General features: G+C 50.2%; 1 protein-coding gene across 7 annotated transcripts in view; it reads right to left on the bottom strand.

The window, feature by feature from the left end:
* Positions 1-5,546: 5,546 nt before the first annotated feature.
* The window catches only part of KLHL13 (kelch like family member 13), a 39,046-nt gene continuing 18,308 nt past the window's right edge, over positions 5,547-26,284 (bottom strand). For 6 of the 7 annotated variants that reach the window (XM_026684269.2, XM_026684268.2, XM_026684264.2 and 3 more), the window contains 6 exons: positions 17,846-17,987; positions 16,778-16,910; positions 16,377-16,573; positions 13,640-14,435; positions 8,732-8,845; positions 5,547-6,597 (listed from right to left, as the gene is read on the bottom strand). In XM_026684269.2, coding sequence (XP_026540054.1) covers positions 6,110-6,597; positions 8,732-8,845; positions 13,640-14,435; positions 16,377-16,573; positions 16,778-16,910; positions 17,846-17,987 — 1,870 coding nt within the window. In that variant the 3' untranslated portion in view covers positions 5,547-6,109. Of the gene's footprint in view, positions 6,598-8,731; positions 8,846-13,639; positions 14,436-16,376; positions 16,574-16,777; positions 16,911-17,845; positions 17,988-25,875; positions 25,990-26,284 lie in introns of all 7 variants that reach the window. The other variant, XM_087972260.1, reaches the window with a different exon arrangement.

Below are 26,284 nucleotides of genomic sequence, written 5' to 3'. Positions count from 1 at the left end.
CGTGGCACTTTGAAGGAGACGAGGCGGCCTCTGGTTCCAGGATTCTGGTTCAATCCTTTTCTTTTCTTTTTTCTTTTATTGATTGATTGATTGATTCATTCATTTATTGATTGATTCATTCATTCATTTATTGATTCATTCATTCATTTATTTATTTTGTCAAGCAATTATAAGGTAACAGGTATAAGTATAAACATAGTTATGGATACATGAAATGGATACATATAAGGAAAATAAAAGAAAGAAAAAGAAACAATAGGACAGGGACGGTCGGCACGTTGGTGCGCTTATGCACGGCCCCTACAGGCCTCTTAGGAAGGGGGTGAGGTCAATAGTAGACAGTCTAAGGTTAAAGTTTTTGGGGAAGAAACCCCAGAGTCAGGTAGAGGATTCCAGGCATTGACCCCTCTGTCGCTGAAGTCGTATTTCCTGCAATCAAGTTTGGTGTGGTGTATTGTGTGCTCTTGTGTTGTTATGGTTGAAGCTGAAGTATTCGTTGACCCTCTTGGGCCCAGAGCGAGAACACGGAGGAGGCGACAATGCCTGCCCACAAGAGAGAAGAGCCCCCTTGGCTCCCAAGGGGGGGGGGGTTCTCCTGGTTCCAGCCCCATTGCTGCCATCCGTCTGAGGCGCCCCCCTCTCCGCCCCCCCTCCCCCTCTCCCTCTGCCAACAAAGCCCTGGGTGTCTTTTCACCCATGAGGCAAACCCACGTCAGCAAAGGCCAGCCGAGCCATTCACGGAAAGGTCGCCCCCCTTTCCTACCCCCCACTTGCCGGAGTTCCCCCACCCCCAAACTCCTCTTCCTTTTCTCCTTCCTCTCTTTTTGGCCACTGCTGACAAGCAAACCCCCCATCCCTCCCCCGCCCATAAAAGCTGACATTTGAAACTGGAAGTCGGCCACTTTTATTGTGGCCTGATGGAGGATGACGTCAGGATTGAGCGGGAATCCTATGAAGCTGTGACCCAGAGGGGTTGCTTGGCCGGAAAGAGGGCGCTGGCCCTTGCTCTCTCCCCCGAATCTCAGAGCATTGTGTGGGGGAGGGAGGGATGGAGCCGTGCCAAGCTGAGCTCGGCTGTACTAGGGACAAACATCTTCTATTTCATTGTGGTGGGGAACCTGCGGGCTCTGGATTGTGGACTCAGACTCCAGGACTTAGCTTTGCCAACAAGGCTTGGCCACATTGCTCCTGCCTTCTTCCAGCAGGGACTCCTGTCTTCTCCTAAAGTCCTGGGATTTCCTAGTGGTGTCCCTTCCACTCCTTAAGCAGATCTGGCACTGCTTAGCTCTGGTATCAGCCAAGCTAAATGCTGCCATCTGCTACAGCAGAGAGCATAAGACAAGCTGGTGAGGCCCCTCCCCACCTCTGGCTACAATCCAGGGGGGAGAGTTACAAAAATAAATAAAGGCAGACCTCCCAGCCCCGTCTATCCCCAAATATACGTACAAGCTGCAAGTGATGGATTGGGTACCAGGTGTGACCCAGGACAAAGGACAATGCCCAGATCCCACCCCTCCTCTATTGCCATCAGCCTGTTTAGCTTACAATTTTTATTTATCCCACGGAATGGAAACGGAAAGAAAATGGAGTTGCAACTGCTGCTCTTGCCAGCAGTGGAAGCCCAAATGCCCCACGCCTTTCCACGCTCGCCCCTTCTTTACAGGAGCTCATCCACACCCAGGTTAGCTTCGCTCAACTTGCTCCAAATATCCCACAGGAATTCAATCTCCAAAGCCTTTTGCGGGTGGGGCTCCTCTAAGTAACCCTCCCCCAAATCTCGTTTTAGTTAGCATTTTCCCGGTGGCAATGAGGCTCCATTAAGTGTGTTAAATCATCCCAGCATCAGGGCCAAATCTTCCATCTTGAGCCTTTTCATAATAAACGGGCAGGAAGAACTATGCAAATACCTGCAGCGCTAGGAGCCGGCATGGTGTGGAATCCATTTTAATGGAGTGTGGTCACTTTTGAGACCTCTGGGGTATAAATAGAGGCTACAGGCAATAAAGGTGATAAATCGAATGGCTAGTTTTTCTTCGGAAACCCAAGCTCAGGCATTGGCATTAGCTCCCAGCAGGAAGAACCAGCGAGGAACAAAAGCTTGTTCAGGAATCAGACACACGGATCAGTCCTGGCTCCCAACAGCCTTTCTGGACAGCTGAGTTAGCCACTCAACAGCTGAAGAAAACTGGGCCCCGGATCATCTAATCCAGGGGTCTCCAACCGTGGCAACTTTAAGACTTGTGGCTGGCTGGGGAATGCTGGGAGTTGAAGTTGCCAAGGTTGGAGACCCCCGATCTAATCCAACCGTTGGTCTCCCAGTGGCCACCAACTGCAGAAGGAAGCTCACCAGTCTTCCAACAGGTGGTCCCGTGAGGCGGCTCCACTGCTTCAAAGAATCCTAGACCTTGGTCCTCAAGGAAGGGTCTTCTGGAACACAACGATCAACGTAAGTTGGAACATCACCAATCATCCAGACCTTCCAGGAATCCAACTGATCCTATACCTTGGATCCCAGTTCCTGGAAATGCAGATGCTCCTGCAGAGGATGTGTTTCTTCTTCAAATGCATGGCATTCTTGGATGCCTTGGGGCTGGGTCAGAGAAAGATGGATAACTGGGGAGAAGGACCAGAAGGGATGAGAGAGAAATATCGAACGAAGGTTGGAAAGATGAAGGCAAAACTCATCACGAGGGGGTTCAGTGGTGGAAAAAGGCAGAACACCCCTCCAAGGCCTGTGACCTGGAATGAAGCTTGGCATCGTCTGCTCAGGATGAAAAACCGTCTTGTACAAAAATGGTGCCTCTCTTGGCAGCTGGATGAGAAGCAGGGTTGGATGAGAGCATCAGCTGGCCACTTCCACAATTCCTTACGCAGCTTATTCGGATTCAGCAAAGCCTCGGCTGGAGATACGTGAGTTGGACTCATCCCAGTTCCTGGTGGGTCTCGCATGGATCGATCCTTCGGCTCTGTCCCATTTTCTGTCCCTCTTTTGAAAGGGGACTTTGCAGAAGGCCACTTTCCCTCGTAAATCTAGGTTTATTTAACTCCTGAGCTTGGTGGCTGTTAGCCTGCCAGGTCGTCTTTCTCTTTCTGAAACTCCGCCTTGCCAAGCAGGGAATCGGTGTCCTTTTGGCTGCAGTGAACTGTTTGGAGTGACCCCTCACTTCCTTGTGGCTGCCAACGTCCAGCGACGCCCTCTGCTCTGGGGCTTGGCGGCCTTGTCTTCCCAGCAAAACTCGACAACCGTCCAAACTATGGGGAGAGGGACACACACACACACACACACCCAAACCATTCGCTGCTTTTCCTGAGGGCAGAGATGGTGGTTGGTCAAAGGCAGCCGTTCTTTCCATGAGCCGACTCTCCTTGCTCCCACAAAGCAGAAAATTCGACTGACATTTAAAAGAAACAAGGGCTTGTTCCCAGATCCTCTCCCCTCTCCCACCAGCATTGTTGCCCTCCCCCTCCACACACACACACACACACACACACACACACACACACACACACACGGTGTTTAAATTAGACCCCAACTCTCTCCGCCTGGATGACTTGGGGCAACATTTCTGGCTCCTGTCACAGAGGGAATGCAGAACCCCCTCCTGGCATCCGGCTGTTTTTGGCTCCTTGGCTGACAAGACCGAGAGTTGGAGACGGGGCTGGCAAGATGCCGGGCCCCACAGTTACCACCAGGTTGGGAAACCAAGTTGCACAAAGCTCAGCCACGTTCAGGGGGACTTTTCAGAACAAAACCCTGAATAATAACAGTGGCCCCTGACGGCTGTCACTCCAGCGGAAAGGAGCTAGAACGGCAAGCTTAGTCAAGTGCTTCTTCTTGGTGCCTTTGGACTTGTTGACTAACCCCCAGGCCTCCCGGGAAGGGGCTTCTGGGGAGCTCAATTCACAAAGAACATCCAACTTTGCACCCCCCAAGGAACGCTCGGATGTACCGAACCAGACCAAGCGCAAGGGAGGCTCCCAAACGCTCCCTGACAGACCTCCGAGAGATCGGGTGTCGACCGCTGGGCCAGGAGCCCCTGCAGCTGCGTCCAGCCCCTTTCCCCCCACCAGGGAAACAGCTGCCACTGGAAGGGCTTAAATATATAAGGAGTGCAGAAACCCCTTCCTCAACCCAGGACCCTCCCGGAGCAGCTGAGTATGCCAGGAATGAGCGGAGGAGAAAGAGAAGGCAGACACACTTTGAAAGAGGAAGGAAGGGGGCCCCCAAGCAGGCCCCGGGACTAAGCCAGGGGTGCAACTTGTGGACCAACTCCCAGAATTCAGGTCTTAAAACTTGCCAAGTTTGGACACTCCTGGCCTGAACATCTGCAAAAAAAAAAAAAAAAAAAAGGCCGAGCCTCCCAACTACGTAAAGGTGACCGGAGGCTGAGAATGGCCCCACCTAACCTGGCCTTGAAGGTGACAGCAGAAACGGCTGTCATTCATTCCACAGGTGGGAAACGGCTCCTGCTCGTGTTGACAAGCTACAACCGGCAGCCTCCTTCCCGAGGGGCCCCGGTTGTCTTCCCCAGCCTTCTCCTGGCTTTGGCCACCCTCCTGGCCCAGCCGCCCCCCCCGTGCTCTGCTTTTCAACTAGACGACCAAGCTCACCGCCGTTGCCACCAGCCAAGAGCTGACTCCCAGCCAGACCCCTTTGGACCGCCAGCTCAGCCGACCCGGGTTCTGCACTGCAGGCAACAAAACCCAAAGCTTCCACGTTTCGAGAAGGGAGGGAGGCTGGCTCTGAAAGAAACTAGCAAGGGTGGGATGGTGTCATGCTTACCTCTGCATTTTATTAGATCAGTTTGCCGCCCCTCACACTGCGAGGCCCGAGTAGAGCCTGTGGCCTTGAGTGGCACCCCTGACAGGGTGTTCTGGGTGAGCCTGGGGCCCCCGAAAGAGCCCCTCTCGCTTTCCCCACCCAGCCCTGCAATACCAGCCAACCGCAGGCCCCCCAGCCTGGCCAAGCCCCCCTCGTAGGGGGCGACTGTCCCTTGCACCGGCTGTGTTTGGGCATCCCGGGCGGAGTTGGGGCCAAAGTAGGCCGATCCTTCCCCTTTGGAAGCTCCTGCAGAACCGGGAGCCCAGCCAGTGGCGCTTCCCACACACCACGCAACCTACACACCGAGTGTTACCTGGCAACGGGAGTGCGGGGAGGACAGCCAGGAGCCCTTTCTTTCAAGAACAAACCCCCAACTGGTTGCAGGTAAAGATTTTATTGAACCAAAGGAAACAGGGCAGAGTCTGAGTTCTCCAAGCTCTGTTTGTGCTGAATAACCGTCGTCGTCTGGACTGAGACTTTGTATGGAGGGGTCGGAGGAGCCCAGGTGGGGGCGGACACACAGGTGGGCTTTCGGCCGGAGGGTCTAGTCGGAGGCCGAGAGGCTTGGACCAGAGAGAGAGAGAGAGAGAGAGAGAGTCCTAGCCCTTGTCTCTTGCGGAGCCCAGTGCAGAGATTCTCACTGGGCAGCCAGGCCACCCAGAGGCCCCGTATCACCCAGCGAGGGGAGAAGGAGAAGGCAAAGAGAGAAAGAACAGAAACCCTCAGTTAATGCTTTGTTTTTAATGGGGGGGTGGCAAGGGTGGGGAAGCCCCCCCCCCATGTACAGATCCAAGGTCACCTCAGGTGCCTCTACCTCCTTCGCTCCTTCCAGACTCCTGCAGGGCCTTTTCATGCTGAGTCGCGGACATGAAGTCTAAAACGCTCCATTCATTCAGGGGGGCAGCCAGGGCCAGAGGGGGGTCCCTCTCCCCAGCCATGAGGAAGCTCCCCTCCAGGCTTAGCAAGGGGGCTCTGCACCTGCCATTCAGCCCATCTTCTTCCTTCCCTCTCCTGCAAGTTAAAAACCAAGGGGAGGCCCTGCCACCTCCTCCTCCTCCTCCTCCTCCTCCTCCTCCGCGGAGCCTTTGGAGTCCAGCGTTTTCCAGGACTCCCGCGAGAAACTCCCCGGACCAAACTCCCCGTGGACCGCCACGTCTTTCCTCGGAGCTCTCCCGACTCCCCCCACCCGTTATTTGCCAACAGCTTCAGGGCGAGCCCCATAGAAACCGCTGAGAAGAGCCACGGTGGGGCGCAGCTGGAGAGCCAGAGTCCCCCCCGGGACCGCTCTCAAGGCGCCGAAAGAGGCGACTCCCGCGAAGGCGAAGCTAGATTGTCCTCGGGGGGGAAGACCGTCAGGGTGCAGGCCCGGATGCCCCCCAGAGACTCCGGCAGGTCGAAGACCTTGTGCCACTCGTCCTTCTCCGGGTCATACTTCTGAACGATCTCCACCATACAGCGGTTGTTCCATGAGTAGCCCCCCACCACGTAGATCTTATTCTCAAAGACAGCCACCCCAACGTCACTCTGGCCACGCAGCATGGCCGCAATGGGAGTCCACTGGTCCAGCGTGGGGGAGTAGTATTCGCAGCTGAGCACGTCGTCGTAGTCGCTGGTGCCCCGGAAATGGTTGCCCCCGATGACGTAGAGCTTGTCGCCCACCGTACACATGCAGTGGAGGCCCCTCACCGTGGTCATGGGGGCCTTCTGCGTCCATTTGTCCATGTCGGGGTCGAAGCACATCAGCTCCTTCTGGAAAGTGTCATGGGTGATGCCACCTGGGGGGAGGGGAAAGCCAGACACTCCATCAATGGCTGGTGGGGAGCCCCAGGGTCAACCAAAGCCTTTGAGAGTACGCTAGCTTCTCTCTCTGTCCAAGCCCACAGGTAGTCCCCGACTTAAGACCGCAATCGAGCCCGACATTTCTGTGGCTAAGCGAGACACCTGTTAAGTGACTTTGCCCCATTTTGCGACCTTTCTTGCCACTGTGGTTAAGTGAATCACTGCAGCTGATAAGTTAGACACCCGGCTGTTCAGTGAACCCGGCTTCCCCGTGGATTTGCTCGTCGGAAGGTCGCAGACCTTGGGACCTTGGGACGCAGCAATGGTCGTAAGTGTGAACCGGTTGCCAAGCGCCTGAATTTGGATCACGTGATTGTGGGGATGCGGCCAAGGCCGTAACTGCGAAAACTGGTCCTAAGTCACTTTTTGGAATGCTGCTGTTGTAAGTTTGAGCAGTCACTAAATGAAGTGTTGTAAGTCGAGAACTACCTGTGTATGCCACCCATCTCACCGTCCGGCCTTTCCCACCCAGGTGGCCGCATCGTTCACAGCTCAGCGGGCAAAGGGGGTGCCAGGGCAGCAGGCAAGAGCCTCACCCCCCCCCCACTGCTAAACGGATGAAGCCCCCTGAATGCTGATCTCAGCCAAGCCTCCAGACCTGAGTCAGAGGAAGGGCTGAAAGGTGGGGGGAGGCCACTTGCTACGTAGGTATCCTCCCTCCCCCCACCTGCCCACCCAAGGCAACTTCTCTGGGGACGGGGGGCATCTTGTTGGCGCAGGTGTTCCCAGGTTTTCAAGCAGGGCAGGTGGGTGTGAATCAGACAAAGAGAATCGACCGATTACGTAGCTTGTTCTCTCTGTCCTCCTCCTCCTCCTCCCTGGAAAACACGGCTGGTTTGTCTGCTTCCAAGATTCCTAGCAGCTCAAGGTCATGAGTGCTCACCCTCTTCCCCCAACAAGCCTGTTGGGTGGGTGGGGGCGCTGGAAAGGGGGGAGGGGAGCCTGGTAACCTCTGTGGCTAAGAACCAGAATCTGGCTCCTAATCCAGCACCTTCCTCGCTGCCCTAGGGGCTCTGGGGCTGCTTTGGGGGCGGGGGCAGCCCCAAGTCTCCCAGGCAGCTTCTCTGGCTCCTCATCCCCTCCTTCCCCACTGCCCCACACTCTCCCTCGAGGTACACGGGATCGGGCTGGGCCTATACAGAGGCACCTCCCACCCCACTGAAAAGGAGCCATTTCTCCAAACGGGGGACATTTAGCAGATCAGCTGCTCAGCTAGGTGACCTACAGGGTCCCTTTCCAACTCTGTTATTCTAAGTCCGATCAGGAATGTGCATCCTAAACAAACAGCTGGATTTCCCTTTCTCAAGGTGGGGCTATCACGGCCGGCTGAAATAGCTGCATATCCAAGAGGAAAGTCCGGGATTTAACAGCGTACCTCGTCTGAACCGCCTGGGGGACAAACTCAAGAAGCGGGAAAGAGAACTCGGGTCTCTCTGAGAGTGAGTGCCATGCCCCTGGTGGAGACGGACTCCGAGGGAGAGGAGGAACAGCCGACAGGGAGTGGGAGTGGGGCTCCGGAGGTTGTGGAGGAGGCTGGGGAAGGGCAGAGGCCGGCTGGGCAGTCAGAGGAGGACCCAGGCCCACCCCCTCTCCATCCTAGGGCACGCAGGGAGGAGAGGATAAGGGAGAGAGGTTGTCTACTCAGGAGGAGAGGGCCTTCATCCTCTTCATGGGCTGCAGCTGTGACAACTGAATAAGAGTTTGGACCTGCGGACTGGCAAATGCTAGAAACAAATCGTGGCAATATCTCTAGTTTATGGTTCCTCTCTGAGTTTGGCGTCCTTCCCAGTGTGTATTATCTGTGGAAGTCCTCCAGCCCTTATCTTGCCTGGTTTGTGTTGGTTTTTCCCTTCTTCTTGTACCGGTTTGTGTGGGAGTTTTTTGTCTTCCATCAAGGACATTCGGAGCTTGGAAGCAAAGTGAAGGAATAAAAGGGGCCTCACCAACTGTTGTCTGTGACTGTGTTTGTTTTGTATCCCACCCTGGGCCATCAGTGAAAGAGACACCTGGCACTGGAGGTCAGCAGGTGTGGTTTGGGCGGGGAAAGGGTTGATGGGCGGGCTGGCTCACCTGAGATGTACATCAGGCCCCCATAGACAGTCCCCGCATGGCCATAGTGGGGCTCGTTCATCTTCGCCACGTAGCTCCACTCGTTCATTCTGGGATTGTAACACTCCACCGTGGCTATTGGAAAAAGAAAAGAAAAGAGGATCACAATTCAGAGGCTTGGCAACTGACTCATACTTACGACGGTTGTAGTGCCCCAGGGAGTCACCTGATTTCCCCCTTTTCCAATCTTCTGACAAGCCAAGTCCGAGGGGAAGCCAGATTCACTTAACAACTGTGTTCCTAACTTACAAATGCAATGATTCACTTAACAACAGTGGGAAGAAAGGCTGTAAAGTGGGGCAAAGCTCACTCAAGAAATGTCTCACTTAACAACAGACATTTGTGGGCTCAATTGTGGCAATAAGCCGAGGACTCCCTGGATTTGGGTCCATGCCACCCATGGCCCCCAATGCTCAGCCCTGAGGAAGGAGGAAGGCGACCCCTGAATGCTGCCCTCTCTGGCTCTGGCTCTGGCTGTCGGGCAGGGGCGGCTTCTGCTGTGGGGCAGCCTCTCTTCTGGGGACGTCTGTCTGGGGCAAAGGCGGCTCCCTTGCCAGCCATCTGTTTCAGAAAGGGCGCTGAACAGAATCCTCTGCCGTCGTGGATCTATTTTCCACATGAACCTCATGACCAAAACTGTTTCACAGATGATTTGGCCATCAGTGTCGGAAACAGACTCTCTCTCTCTCTCTCTCTCTCTCTGCCGGTCTCGTGTTTCTGACCGGGTTCTGCCTGTTCTATTTTCAGTCCACCGAGGTGAAAATGGACACGGAGCAAAGTTTCACTTGCCTCTTTTTAAAGGAAGCACAGGCATGCGGAGGGAGCAGCCATAGGATCAGGGCACCTCCTGTGGGGCGGCTGTATCGGTCGAAAAACTCAACAAAGCTCCACCCCTTTTAAAACATAAGTTGCTTTTTTACACACACACACACACACACACACACACACACAGACAGACACGTGTCTGGGAATGATCTCCCTTGCTTTATTCCTCCGTAACACCGATTTGGTAGCCAGCAAGAATTAAACCTTTCCAAGAAGCAGGCTTTAACCGTGTCAATAACCTCTGCGCACACCGCGGGCAAAGAAGCCAGGACATTCAGGTGCAGAACAGAAAAACTCCAAGCCTCCACCATGCTAAACATTAACCGGCATTAAAATAAATCCCAGGTGTTTTTTTATTTTAAAGGTCTTCGGGAAATTGCCAAGGGAGCCCGTGGCCTGCAGCTCTTTTAACGCAGAGGAGGAGCCAGGAAGGGAAGGATTCCTTCCCCACCGCCTCCCCCTTGGCCGTTCCACGAGACCTGGCCACGGGCGTGGGAGCAGGTCATGAGTGGATGTGCAAGCCGGGTTCCTACGCTTAGAAGCAGCTTCCACGTCCCACCGGAGGTATTCTTCTGGCTGCTTCCCCAAACTACTCAGGGCAGCCATGATGGCTGGAAACCCTCCTCTGCCCCCCCACTTTCGATCCATTCCCTCCCCAGGGCAGCATCCCGCTAGCACCTGATCCGGCCCGGGGCCTCTGCTGCAGTCAGAGGCAGCGACTTCTTCGCACCCTCCGAGCTTCTAAAAATACGAGCCTATACACACAATGCCAAGCTTACGGCCCAGGGAAAGAGGGGACTGAAAGATCTGCACCGCGCTTGGGCGCCTGGGACTAGCAAGGAACCTCCACCGTAAATGTTCCGGTTGGGAATGAAGCAGGACCAATTAAGGCATATAAAATATGGACATTATAGTAATCTAGGTCATAGGTTAGAACTAACTTACAGGTCACATTTACTTCTGTATTTTGTTTGTTGCGAAATTAAGGAACTTATATTTTAAGGAAGTAAAGCTCTGCTTCTCTTGCAACTAAGGATGGGGATGGAAAATTACTGTTGGTGTAAGATAACAGAATAAGCAAGAAAAACATATCCTCTTTTTGTGTTCCTGCCGTAACACAGGATATTGCATTCATCTGTCCTAAGATGCGTGTATAATCAGTTGACCGTAATTTGTGAACGTGTTAAAGGTAAAAACGCCCAGACCTACGATGAGGTCATTCTGGGTATAAAGAAACCACCCCAGATGCAGCTGGGGGTTCAGAATCTGTCGTGCTCTAATGCTCTGAACGTGTTGCGCAATAAACCTGATTTCCTCCACCTGTTTCGTGGTCTTGAGTCCTGTCTCAGACATATGACTTGCTGCTACAGGACTGCGGAGGCAAAGGAAGGCCTCGGTTTCCCCAGCCGGGCTCCGATTCAGGCCATGCTCCAAGGCCACCCAAAGCCATCTCTGTATGACATCCTACCCAAAAGTCGAATTGAGAGAGGTCCACATAATCAGGACATCAAACTGGGTCTGGAGATCTCCGTTCCCGGCCACCATTCCCAGCCGAGGTGCAACTGGCTGGATTTCTCGAGGGCCGAGAACAAAAAGTTCTTTTCACTGCTCCGGATGAAGACTTGTGGGAGACCATCAAGCGTTGAACCCCGGCCGGAGCATCGAGACCAGACCGTAGAAGGGCTCAAAGGAGGAGTGAAAGACTGGAAGATGTGGAGAGGCCGGTCCACAGAATCACTGAGAGCCGGACACGACTGGATGGATAACACCCTCCTCAAGACTTCTGACCCGTTCTGAAATCTCTCCATTTGCCCCTTAGTTGACCACTCGCTCACTCAGCTATCAGCTCCCCAGCAAGCCAAGAGTTCACTATCCCAAAGGTGTTTTTTCTCTTTTTCAGGAGGCAACCGGATTTCCTGGTTTTCCTTTTGAAGACATTTCGCTTCTCATCCAAGAAGCTTCTTCAGTTCTGAAAGGATGGTGGGGAATGGAAAGATTTATATTCCTTGCAGAGAGCTGGTTCACTCTACAGAGTTTCAGCTATACAATTTGGGATGGACACCTTTGGAATGGAGTGGGAGGAGGAATGGATTTCCAGAGGGGAAAACTGCAGACTACAGGAAGCATTTGCACCACTCAGGTGACCCTGAGGACACAGATTAAAACCTCCAAGTGGCCTCAACGCCCCTCCGGAAGGATGCAAACGACCAGCTTTGTGTGCAAGGAATATAAGTCCTTCCCTTCCTCACCATCCTGTCAGAGCTGAAGAAGCTTCTTGGATGAGAAATGTCTTCAAAAGAAAAAGAAAAAAAGGAAGTCCAGTTGCCTCCTGAAAAGGGATCTTTGGGGCAACCATGACCTGGAGGACTCTACGGACTCCAAGAGTTCACCACTTCATTTAGGAACGAAGATCTTGTTAATTAGAGGATAAGCCTTGGAGCCTTGGCCACCCTCAAGGCCGATCCTTAGCACCACAAACTACAGAAAGAACATCTCCATATTCCATAAGTCAGGCAGATTTCTACAGTGATTGTTCTTATAATGTTTTTTATACCATTTTTATGGTGCTGTGATTTTTCCATGTTAAAACAAGATCTACTGGGCAATAGGAGCCAATTTGTTCAAATTTTGGGGACACCAGCAAACCTCAGCCTTTCATTTCTGCTTCATCTAGACAGCGTTTTCTAAGAAGCCTTAATCATTCCTGCCTTTGGGGATTATTTCCAAGCGTCAACTTTCATAGAATTTGCCTGTTGGATTTTGAGCTGCCGCGTCCGTGTTTCTTATCGTTTCAATTTTAAGCAAATAATATTCGCATGTCAGCGGTGATGTAGATTGCGCTTACCCTCAACCACAGGTGGCCATCAAAAAATGCTTCTTGCCAAATTCTCAGCGTGGCAGTCAGGTAAGGCCAGAGAGCCACGTGACTATGCGCTGGATATGTTTTTGCGCCAAGAACGCTACATCCGATTCCCTGCCATCTAAACATGATCAATAATGAATAAACATTATTCATCTTTCTTCCTTTCTAGACTTTCAAAGGGGGAAAAATTAGAAGGATTCTTTCTATTTTTTTTTGCTGCCAAAAAAAGGAAGGGCCTTTGAAATCTGTAGTGAAAGTGAAAAAAATAAAAGTCTCAGAACTCCACGAAAAAGGAAGAGACTATTTCAGTCTAAGGACGGACGGGGCTGCCAAGCCAGAGACTGACTTCCACACCAAGGGATCCAGCTCATTATGGAAATCAATGCAAACTATTTAACAGCCCACAGACTGTTCAAGGTAACCCTGAAGACAAGTACTGAAAAGTGACAGGTCGTATCAAGAGGGAAGAAATTAGAGGAGGATTGTCAGGCTGCCACGGAGGAGCTGCTCGCCTAGAGAGCTTCGATGGAGACACACACGGCTGCCGACATCCAGGATTTATAAAAGGTGCTAAATTATCAGGAGGAGGGCCCTTCAAAGCCGCCCTGAAGAGGGTCCTCTCCCTCCGCCAGCGGAGTTGGAAACAGCTCACGGGGATGTTTTCCACACTTGCTTTGCTCACGAGGGGGGAGGGGGGGGGCAGGAGGTGAGCCTGCATGCTCAGGCCGGACGAAGAGAGACGGCCACCAGCACTTAATTCTTCACGCGTCAGACAAAAAAAGCTTAAAATAAATTCAGATCAGCACTACCTGCATAAAATCAATACACAATTCCTTTGTTCAGAAGCAAACAGGCCCATTCATTATTCCCCTTGGCATGTGGGAAGGTAGACAATTAAACTCTGCATTACCATAATAATATACAGCAGCCCCATTGTTATTATTTCCAAACACTCCCCTTTAAAAATACGACACAGGTTAGTATATATACCATGCCGCGGTTACTAAATCCCCACAGAGCCAGGGATGGTCTGACTAAAGCGCCGCTCCTTTCTCCAAACGGGTCGAGCCGCCTTCGTAGACGGTGGGAACGTTCTGGCCTAATAGATCTTGATGCCAGAGAACCGCCTGACAACGGACCGCGAGGCCCCGATTAGCTTCTCTGCCTGAGAGGGAGCTTACCTAATTCTCCGGCTGCGTTCCGACCACCCACGGCATACAGGTGTCCTTTGAGGGCACTTAGGTGGAAGAAGGTCCGCTTTTCATTCAAGGAAGCCACTTGCATCCACTTATTGTAGCGAGGGTCAAACCTGAAAACCGTGTCCACCGCCGTCTTCCCTTTCGTGTCGTAATTGCTCTGCCCACCAACCACGTAGAGGAAGTTCCCGATCACCGCGATGCCGTGCTGGTATCGGGGTGCGTCCATGGGGGCCAGGGACCTCCACTCGTGCGCTTTCTCGTCGTACATCCGCAGTTCCTTGCTCACCACCAGCTGCTGCCGGAGGACCCCTCCCAAGGTCACCAGGTGGGTGCTGTCCGAACGGATGGCCGTCCTCTCCGACTGCATCACCGGCTGCATGTAGGGCATCATTTGGTAGTTACTGGCCTCCAAGAGCAAATTGACGCAGGTGTTATCGGTCCTCATGAAATCCACGGTCTGGACGTAGTTGATGAGATCCTGGGGCGTCATCAGAGGGAAACGGATGTTTTTCATCAGCTTCGCGGCGCATTCCATGCGCGGCTCCTCGGAGCGCAGCCACCGGCAGGCGGCCTTGAAGAGTTCCAGCTCGGTGCAGTGCTTAAGGCTATTACTGGAGAGGACGAAGGCAAGGCGCTCGAAGGGGAGCTTCACAAACTCCCCTGTACTTAGCAGGGCTGGGAAGTTCTTGAGGATGAAATTGTTCACGTATTTATCCACTTCGGTGAGGTTGTACGTGTTGGCAATCCGCCCCACCTCAACACAGTTCTCCAAGGACACCTAGGAAGAGACGGCCTATTAGCACAGAAGGGCTTACCTGCACGGTGATTTAATACTACCTGTACCTACAGTATTCCCCGTCTCCCCAGGCTTTATAGCCACTCCCCAACGTGTCAAAATGGACAAAATGTGTCCCAATTTGACAGCAGCATTAGAAGCACTGCACAAGGCTTTCATTTCTTCCACAACTATCTGCGCACGGAACATCAAGTGCTGGAGCTACCACAGACTGGAAAAACTGGCCCAAAGTTTTGCTGGTGCCCTTTTCCAGCCTGTTGCTCTCAAGTAAGACTGCATCTGTTTCCATAAGGGGATGCTACCTTGAAGAACCCCCCATTTGGGATGGGATGGATCAAGAGAGCAGACTCTTTTCAGACGTTCACTCTTAATACTGAAATTGCAGGAGGGACATAAAAGATTAGAAAAACCTAAATCAGGTTTCCTTGAAAGGTGCTTGAAAATTCTCAGTTGCAAAATTTAGGACGTCAGGAAGGGCCGGAGGCAGCTAAAATGGAAAAGCAAGAGGCGGAAGCAACTGAAGGTGACATCAGCTGCAAGCACCCCAGTTGAAGACTGGAAATTGAAACAGCAGCAGCAGAAACGAGAAAGGAGATGATTTGCAAAGACATCGGAAGTTAGTGGGTTTTCCAGGAGGACCAAGAGACTGCAGATCTTGCAGCCCTGTTGCTAAATCCAGGGATAAAAGACACGGACCTTCCTCTGTTTGAGCCTCCCCTGGAGGCTCCCATTCAGATAGGCCCATAATTTAGACAACCTGGGACCTGAATTTTCTTACTCCATATCAGTGTTTCTCAACCTCGGCAGATTTAAGACGGGTGAACTTCAACTCCCAGAAGCCTCCAGTCTGCATGCTCAACATCTTAAAAGCTGATGAGGCTGAGAAAGTCACCACGCTGTGTAGTCACAACTCGTATTTCACCAGGACTTAACAGACTCTAGGATCGCATACCTGAGGAAGAAAAAGGGCACGTTTTCCTCTTTGAGTTAATGGCTCGGTTCCATCTTCTTCAGCTCTCGGCCATAGTCACTAAAACTGATGGATCTTGAAAACCCAACATTTAGAAAATCCCCTTTTCCCCTCCTTTGTTGGTATAAATCAGGGGTGTCCAACCTTGGCAACTTTAAGACTTGTGGACTTCAACTCCCAGAATTCCTCAGCCAGCTTTGCTGGCTGAGGAATTCTGGGAGTTGAAGTCCACAAGTCTTAAAGTTGCCAAGGTTGGACACCCCTGATGGTTGGTATTTTCATTATTTGTGACTTGGATGGTACCATGTTTTAAAAACCCACTGGTTTCCGAAAAGGTGCACATTAGATGTCCTATTATTATTTTTTAAATCTGTTTCAAATCTATGCAAGTTGCAGAATACCTCGGCCGTCGCTCTGCCTCTCCAAACCGCACTCTAATCCTTGAGCGTCCATCAAAATACATACCCCTATTTCCATCTTAGGGAGTCCCCCAAACCAGGCTGCGGGTGAGGCCTGCGTGGCACCTTCTCCAGAGGAACTCAGCTGTTATAGACACCGAAACTGAAAATAGCTCTCCTTTGCAGTCAAAAGCAATTTGCAATGTGCAGCTTCTGATCTCTCCCAGCTGAGAACCTCCCGCTTGGCAGAGCAGATGTATTTATTTCGAATAAATGGTTCTGCTTCCAAGAGTCCCATTTGCAGAACTATTCCGAAACAGTTTATAGACGGCATTCGCCATTTCTCCTACGAAGCACACCGACCTAAAGGTGAATTTAATGGTGGGATATGGCAGGCACGCAGGACGAGGACTAATCGTGCGTAGTGCGTGAGAGAGCCTTGTGCGTTGTGGGCAGCTGCCCTGCACAAGAGCGGCTCCTGTTCTAATTCGAGCGACGTGGACCGGCTCTTTTGGGAAAAACCCTTGGCCAGAGCCAGACCTACGTTTCTCTTACCCCGGATATAAGGAACACTTTGCAAAAGTCCAGCACGGGCAAGATCTGCAAAAAACTGGCCGCTTCGAGAGTGTCCTGCAGGTTGTCCATGTTGAGGGAAAGTTTCGCCGTATAAATAAAATCAATGATCTTCTTTAAACCTGTTTTGTTCACGCCGTGAAGCTTGATGCACATCAAGTCTTGCTCTTTCATCCCACCTGGGGAAAAAATTTAGACACAACAGGGTGACAGCCAGTCCGAGCCCCCTTGGAGAGTTTATTCCAAACCAGAGAGAAGGGCATTTCTCCCCTGAGGTTAACTGAAGCCCCCCCTCCCCCCGCAAAGAAAAAGGCAGAGAGAGGGTGTCCGCGCGGCCTCCGTGGTTCCTGCGTGGCACCTGACCCACCCGCAGGGAGCCCTACCTGTGAACATGGCCTTGAAGTAATCACTAGCGGACGCCATCATAGCCCTGTGCACAGGGAACACTTCGTCTCCATCGCCTGGCACTAACGTCACATCACAAAGCAACCCTTCTATGCGCAGCTGGTCAAAACCCTGCAAGACAGAACCGCCGACGTCAGCTCCGCTCTCCCTCCCCACTGAACGAGGAGCTGGCCCACGGGGAGCCCCGCGCAATTGGAGCAGTCCAGGCTCAGCGTCCCTGGGGAACCCTGGGGGCGTGGAGGCTGGTCTGCTCCTGCCAGCCAGAGGAGGGTTATTGGGCTACTCCACTGAACAAAAGGCTCCTCCTGATGTCCCCAGAATACAGGCAGGGTCCTGGGGCATCAGCTCCGCCCGGCCATCCACTCCCGAAAGCGTTTGTGCTCGTTCTTACACCAGCTGCAGCTCTTCCCCAGGCCGGCCTGCCCACCCAGCAATTTCCCACTCTTTAAAACCCTCCCGGGGAGAGAGCCGTGTTTAGCCTACTTTGCCACCTAGCTGGTGGCAGAGTACAATGCCAGGCGCGGGGTTTGGCCTCATTTCATGTCCATTGCAAACGCAAAGCGTCAGCCAGAGGGGCAATGGAGCGGCTTTCTAGAGCCGAAGTCAGAGGATGGGCCTTTACTTCTGCACAGCACCCGCTAGATAATGAAGCTGCCTTTTTCACACTCCAGGCCAGTGGAAGCAAAAAGGATAGGAAGAGCCATAACACTGGTACTGAAAGGCAGTTTCGGCTGACAAAGTCCCGGGAGGCGTTGGGACATAATTCACAGGCCAAAGGCCTCCCCGCTCCCCCCTCTTGCTTGGGCCATGTCAACCTCGGGCCTCCTTCAATCACGGGGGGAAAAGCAGCCACGCCCCCATCTGACCGCCATGTTTAATTAGCAAGGGAGAGGAAGTCCTCCGGGACCAAGGAGGGGGGCCCATCCTGTGCCTCCTTTCCACTGCCGACCTGGGCTGCAATGACACCCCCAAACAAACCAGCCCTTGGAGGAAACTCTCCCCCACGGATCGGAAGGAAGACGTCCACCTGGCGGGCGTGCACTCACCTGGAGGACCACGGAGCTGTGAGTGTTGCTGGTGAAGAATCGGGTGGTTCCTGCCTTTGACGCCTGCAGGTGAGCAGACAAGCCCATATCGCTGCTCCCCAGAGTCACTTTCATGTGAGGCTCTTCCTCTTCAACCAAAGATCTAGGAGGGAGGAAGGAAGGAAGAGAAGAAGGCAAAGGGCCTCCGGTCAGAGCTTGCTTGTTCCTCCTGCTACCACCATCACCACCAACGCAGGACCATGCAGGGATCTGCAAGCCAATCTCAAAGGGAGCCTAACCCAATGTGTACAGCTACTATAAATGTTGTCATTAAATGTTTAAAACGGGCAGTTTCTCCTTCTGAATTCAGCCTTCGTTGCAAGCAGCCAACAACTTTCTTCCATTTTTCCTGTTAATTAAGGTGGTTGGCAATTTTTGATCCCGTTTTCAAGATTTGGGGTTTAAAAGCCTTCCACCTTCTAGGCACCTAAAAAAGGTTCACTGCAGCTGAATAGGAAACTGAGGGGTAGAAGTGGGGGGGCGGGATTTACAAGCAAATGTTCTGTCTGTCCAGATCTTAAGTGCTCTGTGTATGACGTGCTGATGCCTTTACAGCACCTGTGTCCATAAAAAGCTCAGGGCTATTGCATTACATTCAGTAATTTGTGTGCCTTCCGTGCACGTGCTGACATGAAAGTGTCCACTCCATTTCATAATGTTTAAATATAACTTGCAGCCTCTTTCAGAAAACATCTTATCTCTCAACATGCAGGTAAAACATTGGCCTCAAAAGTTGTTTCAGAAATTACTTCAGCAGGATAACTGCTCCCCCAAATAAGAGCAAACCAACTGTCTCCTGCCTACATTAAAAAAAATCCTAATTAAACACAGAGTTGGTTTAAAATAATTCTGACAGGTTATGCTTGCAGCTGCTGTTTATTTGCAATGAGTAAGAAAATGGGGGCTATTTAAAGGAATTTCTGAAACTTGAACATTTGGGGGTGAAAACACAAATTGTTTGGAGATCAGTCATAAAAAAAAACACCTCTAAACAAGTACTGTGGACTACAGAGAAATGGCAGTTTGATATATGGGTGTGAAATACATGGAACACACAGGATGGAAATGCAGAACACATTTAGCAAGTTTCTATTTCAGATGTGACCAGGTGGTTCCTCACCACAAGGATTTGTGAAGATTAAAGCTTCTTTCTGAATATGCTGCTGCGCACTACAATTAGCAACCCATAAATAACCTGAAATGTCTCATGTCACATCCTGATTAATTGCACAAACCTTTACACATCCCCAAATCCCAAATCTGTTTCTTTTAGTGTATTCAGACCACTAGAGGTAAGGAAAAAATTTAAACAAATTACAGATGGCAGTTGTTGGTGGAATAATTGAAGGTGAAGGTCTTCCAAATAGGATGGATGCCTGTTATTTTATTTTATGTTATTTTATTATTTTATTGTTTTATGACAGTGCTCAGACTTGCCTTTGACACCAGCAGCAACAAGAAAGAATTTCTGATAGATTGAATCACATTTTGGTTAGAAATTATACCAACATATGGAGTCAAATCGGATTGGGTTCCTGTGACCCGAGCTGGACAGAAATCATCCACGTTCTCATCTACAGGTTGAACCTTAGCTCCCCCGAAGGTTCAAGCCCATCTCCTTTACACAATTACAGCTAAAGATAAAATATGGACCAAAGCATCTCTCTGGGTGCATTGCAAGAAAATGAACTCGACACGAAGTGAGCATTTCCTCCAGAACCACTGCAAGATGTTACTGAAGTCCAGTTTCATTAGGTCACAAAGATATATATTACTGGGCCAAGGAATAGAATATTGGACTAGATCAGATCTGATAAACCAGGGATGTCCAATCTTGGCAACTTTAGGACTTGTGGGAGTTGAAGTCCCACAAGTTGCCAAGGTTGGACATACCTGCAATAAACAGTAATTTTCCAGACCACAAGTCGGGTTTGGAAATTTGGAGGCTTCTTTATCCAGTACACAAAAATCTTGCATTTCTGGGGGGGGAAAAAAAATATCTAGCCTACTTATCTAACCTTCTTCTGTGTTGCTTTCCAGTACCAGCAGCCCCCTCCCCCTTGGAGAGCTGTGGAACCCAAAGACCCAAACTCCACAATAAGCCATCTCGATCTCAAGTACCTGAGCCATTTCATTACGTTAACTATGCCTCCCCCCCCAAAAAAAACCCTAAAGTTTTAATGAAGAGATATTCAGCTTAGATATATTTACCAAGGGTGTTTTATAGGCACTCATGAAAGCCAACACGCCAACCCTTATAAATAATGAGTTAATAAGGAGAGTAAATATATTGATTAGGTTTTTCTGGGGATAATGCTGAATCACTATTGCTTCCAAGAATTCCTCATAAAGTTAATTAACCTTCTAATTATTCCCATAGCTATGACCAATAGATGGCATTATATTAAAAAAGAGAATTGTTGGACGTTTAATCCACACTAAATTCTGTAAGAGTCAGGACTACCCTTTACAGAGAAAAAGAATCAGAGGCTTGGGGGGGCGGGGGAGAAAGGAGGATCCAAATATCTACTTGGGCAGGGAGAGGATGGAGAATAAGTCTGCAGGAATTTTCCTTCCCTTTTAAAAACAAATCCATTTCTAGCTCGCAAATATTTTGGGAACTCTCAAAAAGCAATTCATCACAAACATTCAACTCCAAAGCTGCACAACAGCTTGGGCACATATTTCCAGCTCCTTGAAACTTTTTTTAGCAAGTGCATGTCTCTCTATCTTGCTGATCCAATTTTTTTACACACACACACACATATATAGAAATAAAACCAGTGTTCAGTTTAGTGGTCCTATATTTCACTGCCCTCTCATGCCCTGTTTCCCCACTTCCCTTTGTTTGAACCGTGAAACGCTTTGGTTATTTTTGTACATCCCAGTTTCAGGTGGATAATAAAAGGTACCTGAGTCCTTTTTAGAAGCACCCCATATCTCAGCTCAAGCCACCTGCTTCAATCCAAAGCCTGCTTTCCGCTCTGAGTGCAGTTTAAGAATAAGAAGGTGGCTTCATTTGTTCCAACTGCAAAACCCCAGAGAGGTATTTTAGTCTTGTTTTTCTGTTGTTTTGCCTGGCTGAAGAAATGTTAAAACGCCACCTTGTAGCATCACCAGGTCATCCAAATCCCACACTAGATCCTCCTGCCTCCCCCCCCTCAATAATTCATAAAGCCATCGAGCTCCAGTGAAAGACGGCTCCGGGCCCCCACCCCACCCAGTCCCCCCCTCCTAAGCTCCTCCCCCTCCTGTCCGAGCATCCTGGAGGGGCTGGCTGGCGCCATCTTCGTCCACCCGCTTCACTTTCAAAGGGCCCGAAGCCTCCGTGGGCTCCGTTTTCCAACGCTGCATAGCAGATGCTTAAATAATGGCGAAACGATCTTCTCCCGAGGCGCCAAGCACCATCCATGCTTTGCAGAAAGACGAGGCGGGTAAGGAGGCCCTTGGCACTAACGCTGAAGGAGGTTCAAGCTGCCCTTTGGCATCTTCTACGAAGGAAGGTGGAGGAACAGATCTTGGGGTTTTTTGCAGAAAGCCGCCTTCTGGGTGCTTAGGAGCCCATTCAAGGCGCTCAGGGTTATCGGGGAGCAATCCAAAATAGCGGCCTGCTGCGTTTTCAATTTCATTAATATTCAGAGCAGCTTAGATGATCTTCTCTTTCTAGGCATCAAGAGCAGGCTCCAAATCTAGCAGCGATCTCCAAAACCGAGATGCTGATGGAAAACTAGGAAGAATTAGAATCCAGGGATTAACTCAGGAGGCCAAAAGATGGCTGAGGAAGGGCTACCTCACCCGAGGGGGGAAAAGCCGCCCAGGATGGCACAAGGGATCGCTTCCCTGGGAACTTCACAAGGCTTCCTTCCCCTGTGCTCCCACCAACTGCCCCAGAAAGGGATTAAGAGCAACCTTCCTCCATGTCATGTTTTGCTAGCCTATGTTTCCATCTGTGGACACAACAAGCCACTTACCAATGAAAACATTATCCTTTCAAACAAACAGTGAACAAAAAATAAACCCATAAAATCCTTTTAAGATAAGAGATTAAAAAAGCAACCCCTACTTAACCTCTTTGGCACAGCTAATGCAAGAGATGGTTTTCAGATAACCTCACACCCTGGAAAGAACCGAAGCGTCCTCTGATAGCCCCAAAACTTTGCTGCTGCTCCTGAAAGACTGAATTTCGATCTTAGGGCAGAATCTACTTCATTTTTCATCCACCAAAACGAACAAAAGGGACTGTGCAACTACACCCAACCAACGGCAGGATGAGGATACAGCGCAGTGTGTCCCCACGGACGAGCTCTTTGGAACCCCACTCCAAAGGTTTGCAAACTCCAAGAGGTTCAAGCTGGTATTTCGTGTCCAAGGGCAAACTAATCGTGAAGGGGAAAAAAGAAAGCTTATCAAGAACAAAATGTATCTGCTAAACTGGAGCGAGAAAGGAAGCCGCATCTTTTGAGGTGAGGTTCTGCTCTGGTCCTAAGTATGCTGACAAGCAGCCTTACTCTTTGGGGGCTCTGCTGAGCAATAAAAATCTAACAACAACAAAAAAATATTATGCAAGACTCAGTTCCAAGATTTATATTGACCAATTTTTTTTTGCTTACCTTAGCTTGAAGGGAAGAAATGATTACTTTGAGAATGTGATTGGAACTATCTTTGACACGCACGCTGCAATAACACTGCACCTGGAGGAAGATAAGCAATGTTGACACCCCCACCCCCCAACAAGGCCACAGGCCAGGCTGTGGAAGAGATGCCCCTTCCTTGGTGGGACCCCAAAAGAGCAGCGCTCAGCCTGCCGCCTTACTCCTACTGAGAGAACGCCCAATCGGGTCCTTGGCTTGGTGCAAGACAAGAGAATCAACGCTGGATCCGTGTAATGTGGATAGCAAAGCTTTGGCCAAAATAGGAGTTATCTAAAAAAAATAAACTCTGCAACAGATGTCCACAATGGGAACGATCACCTCTGCAGACAGAGAGGAGTAGATGGACAGGAGTCAATCCCCATGAGAAGAGGGAAGAGTTGGCCCTCCATGTGCATTTCACCGTTCCAGAATAAAATCTGAGAAGCAAATCAAACTGCCCTTGACTGCAATACTCCTCGTGGCCTAAATTAGAAGTGAATTGCACCAGGGGACACTTGGGTGGCATCTTGGTTTTCCAGGGCCACTAACTCATCCCTGATCTGGGCGCACACCAGAGGCTTGAATGCAGAGTCTTGGATTTCACAATCGAAACCATGAGAGACACAGAGAGAGAGAGAGACGCAAGGCTGGTTTCACAGGTGAGAATTTCGGAGCCACCTGCCCTGGTTAAGTGACATTAGGGACATCCACTCAGCTGCAGGTTAGTCCTCGACTTCCAACAGTTCGCTTAGTGACCTGAAAAGTGTGACTTGTGAGCCTTTCTCCCAGATACGCCCTTTGCAGCATCCCCGGGATCAAAATTCAGTCGCTTGGCAACTGACTCGTATGTATGACGGTCGCGGTGCCCCAGGGTCACGGGATTCCCTTTTGCGACCTTCTGACAAGCCAAGTCCATGGGGGAAGCCAGATTCACTTAACAGCCAGGTTACTAATTTAACAACTGCAGTGATTCATTTAACGACTGGGGCACGAAGTCGTAAAATGGGGGCAAAACTCACTTCACAAATGTCTCTCCTGGCAACAGCAACGTTGGGCTCGATTTTGGTCGTAAGTCAAGGAGGACCACCTGTACTGGCCGAGCTCCATCATCAGGATGCTAAGGGCCAAGGAGGAGAAGAGCTGGACTGCTTAGCCCTCCCCCCAATCAATGAAGTTTTCACATAGGAAACAACGCCTGGTCTACATCTAATCCCCACGTCACACAACCACGGCAGCTCTCTTGAAGGAAAGCTGGATCCTGCCTCTTTTCCACACGACACTTGAACTCAGGGGGATCTCAACCCCCTTCCCCAATTTCCTACAAAATGTATACTTGGCTGTGTGCAGAACAGGAATTTTATCCTGGACACTAGTGAAATATGGGGCTCATTAAATCCAATTCCCAATACTTGATCTTTTGATCCGAGCATGGACCCTGATGCCCACAGATCAATCATTAACTGCAGGTCTTCTGTCTTTAGGTGGGCACTACACAACTGATCCCTCAAAACACATGTGGGAAACTTTTTGTTCTCAAAAAAAAAAATTACACAAAACGTACAATGTAAAAACAAGACTTCAGGTGGCTTGTTTCTTGACTTCTAGATTTAAAGGCTCACAGAAGCATGCATACACACACACACACACACACACACACACACATATGGAATTCCCCCCTGCTTGAGGCAAAGTGGGCGAAATGGGGGTGGGGGAGGGTAGAGAAGAAGCAATAGAAAACTGGACCTGTAGTGCTTGGGACAATAGATCCTAAAGCACTTCATATTCATAAAGACTAAAAATATTTCTGAGTCTTCTTAAGGATAAACTGTGCCAAACCTATAATTACCAATATAGCCTCTTCCTTAAGATTTTAAACCCTTTTTGGTCTATACACCAAGTACAGCATATATTTTGCTAAAGAAAACAAATGAACTTGATGAGTATGTTTGAGCTCTGCAATTACATAAATCATTACGGAATATACACCCTGAACTCCACATGAAAGGGCTTTTTAAAAAAAAATGATTTACTTATTTAACAAATATATTTTAAGACACATATTTCTATACGACCTTGTTTCCGAGACTCCTTCTAGTTCCTGGTCTAACATATATTGAATTAACCGAAATGTTCCATTCCTAACTCAGATGGACTGGACAAATGCCTGTCTTTCGTCTTTCAACACTAGTGTAAAATTTCCTTTCATGTTTCAGATCTAGGAAAAATGCTCTTTATTAAATGCTGAAAGTTTGTGAGATGCTTTTAAAAAATAAAATAAAGAAGCAATTCACAGCAAAAAGATCTGCATGTCTCATAATATAAAATGTGAAAAAAAACAAAGAGACAAGTGGAAATCTCTACCAAAATCTTAGATGAGGGGATGACTTGTCTATGAGCAAGCTAATATAAAATCCAAACATTTGAAATACCCCATTTCATTCACACAAGACCTAAGAATACCAGATTCAAGGCTGTGGAGATTTATTTCATGTTTTTCAGACATAAAAGCTATAAAAGGCATTTGGATCACAGTATTCGTGGAAATAATGAGCAAAATCACCAAAATCAAGTTTACTTTCTTTCTTGGTTTTCCTTTTACCATACCAGGAGGTTTTGCCCAGCCTCAGCCAGAAATACATCCCTCGTCCAAGAAAAGCGTGAGCCTGTCCTTCACAAACCCAAAATCTTGAGCTGCAGCTCTTTTGCAAAGCCAATGTTTGAATTTTGACTCTGAGAGATGAAAGGGGATCTCACCAGAGGAACAATTACTTGGATTAAAAAAAACTGGATGTTTGACAGCCGGTATTTTACCACGGAAAACCCACACATCACATCCAGTCCCGAAAAAGACACCACTTCGGTGGTGGGCGTTTTTAGCACTGGATCTCATGATGAAAAGCAAGTAGGAAAAGGAGTTTAGTCGTCTCAGATCTGCACTGTAGACCAACAGCCCCACTTCAAAACTTCAAAAAGGGGCCACCGAGAAGGAAGGCTGGGAATCTGCTCCGTTCTCCCCGCTTTACCCAACAAAGGAACGCCAGGCAGCACAACACCTGTCACCGGAACGGTGGTGGTGGAGGAGAAGAAACGGAACTGACAAAGAGGAGGAAAAGCCGAGACGTTCCGGGATAGGAGAGAGGACGGGATGGGAATAATGGAAATTCTGAGATCAATGTCACAATTGGAGAACACAGCACCACAAACAAAGGAAAGGGGGGGGGGAGGGGGGAGAGAAAGAGGGGTGTTAAAGCTGCACAGAGCCAAACCCTGCCGGATGGGTGGTGGTGGTGGTGGTGGATGTAATCTTGCAAAGGCATGCCCACCTCAAGATGCCCCCCCCCCACCCGCCTTCTCACTTACATGTACGCTGGAGAAAGTGGCGATGACCGGGAGGTTTTAAGCACAGGCACTGGGAACTTCCAGCTAGCAGGCGAGCTCGTTTTCCATTTCAATGGCATGTTGGTCACCGCGATACTACAATAACAGCAAACAGCGTTTCCATAACAGACGGCCGGCTCGGGCTTCCATTCCAGACGCACCACGCACTCTCCTGGGCAGGATGGTGGTGGCGGCGGCTGCTCTGGCTGGGAACCAGCCAAGCCAGCTTGCCAAGGATGTGAGAACGGCGTTTCCAAGCTGCCAAGGGGGCTCCTTCTGACCCCCCGCCGTCCCCTAAAGCGGGCAGGCGGGCGATGTGAGGGCTCGGGCTGGCCGATGGTGCCACCGCCTCGTTAGAGAAGGGCTGACTGCAGTGTGCATTAAAGAAAAA

Source organism: Notechis scutatus, chromosome 10 (genome assembly GCF_049901735.1).
Source record: "Notechis scutatus isolate UNSWTSFEM ecotype Mainland chromosome 10, rNotScu1.2, whole genome shotgun sequence".
NCBI classification, from domain to species: domain Eukaryota; kingdom Metazoa; phylum Chordata; class Lepidosauria; order Squamata; family Elapidae; genus Notechis; species Notechis scutatus.
Note: the sequence above shows the minus strand (reverse complement) of the source record. Positions and strands in the feature narration are given on the sequence as shown.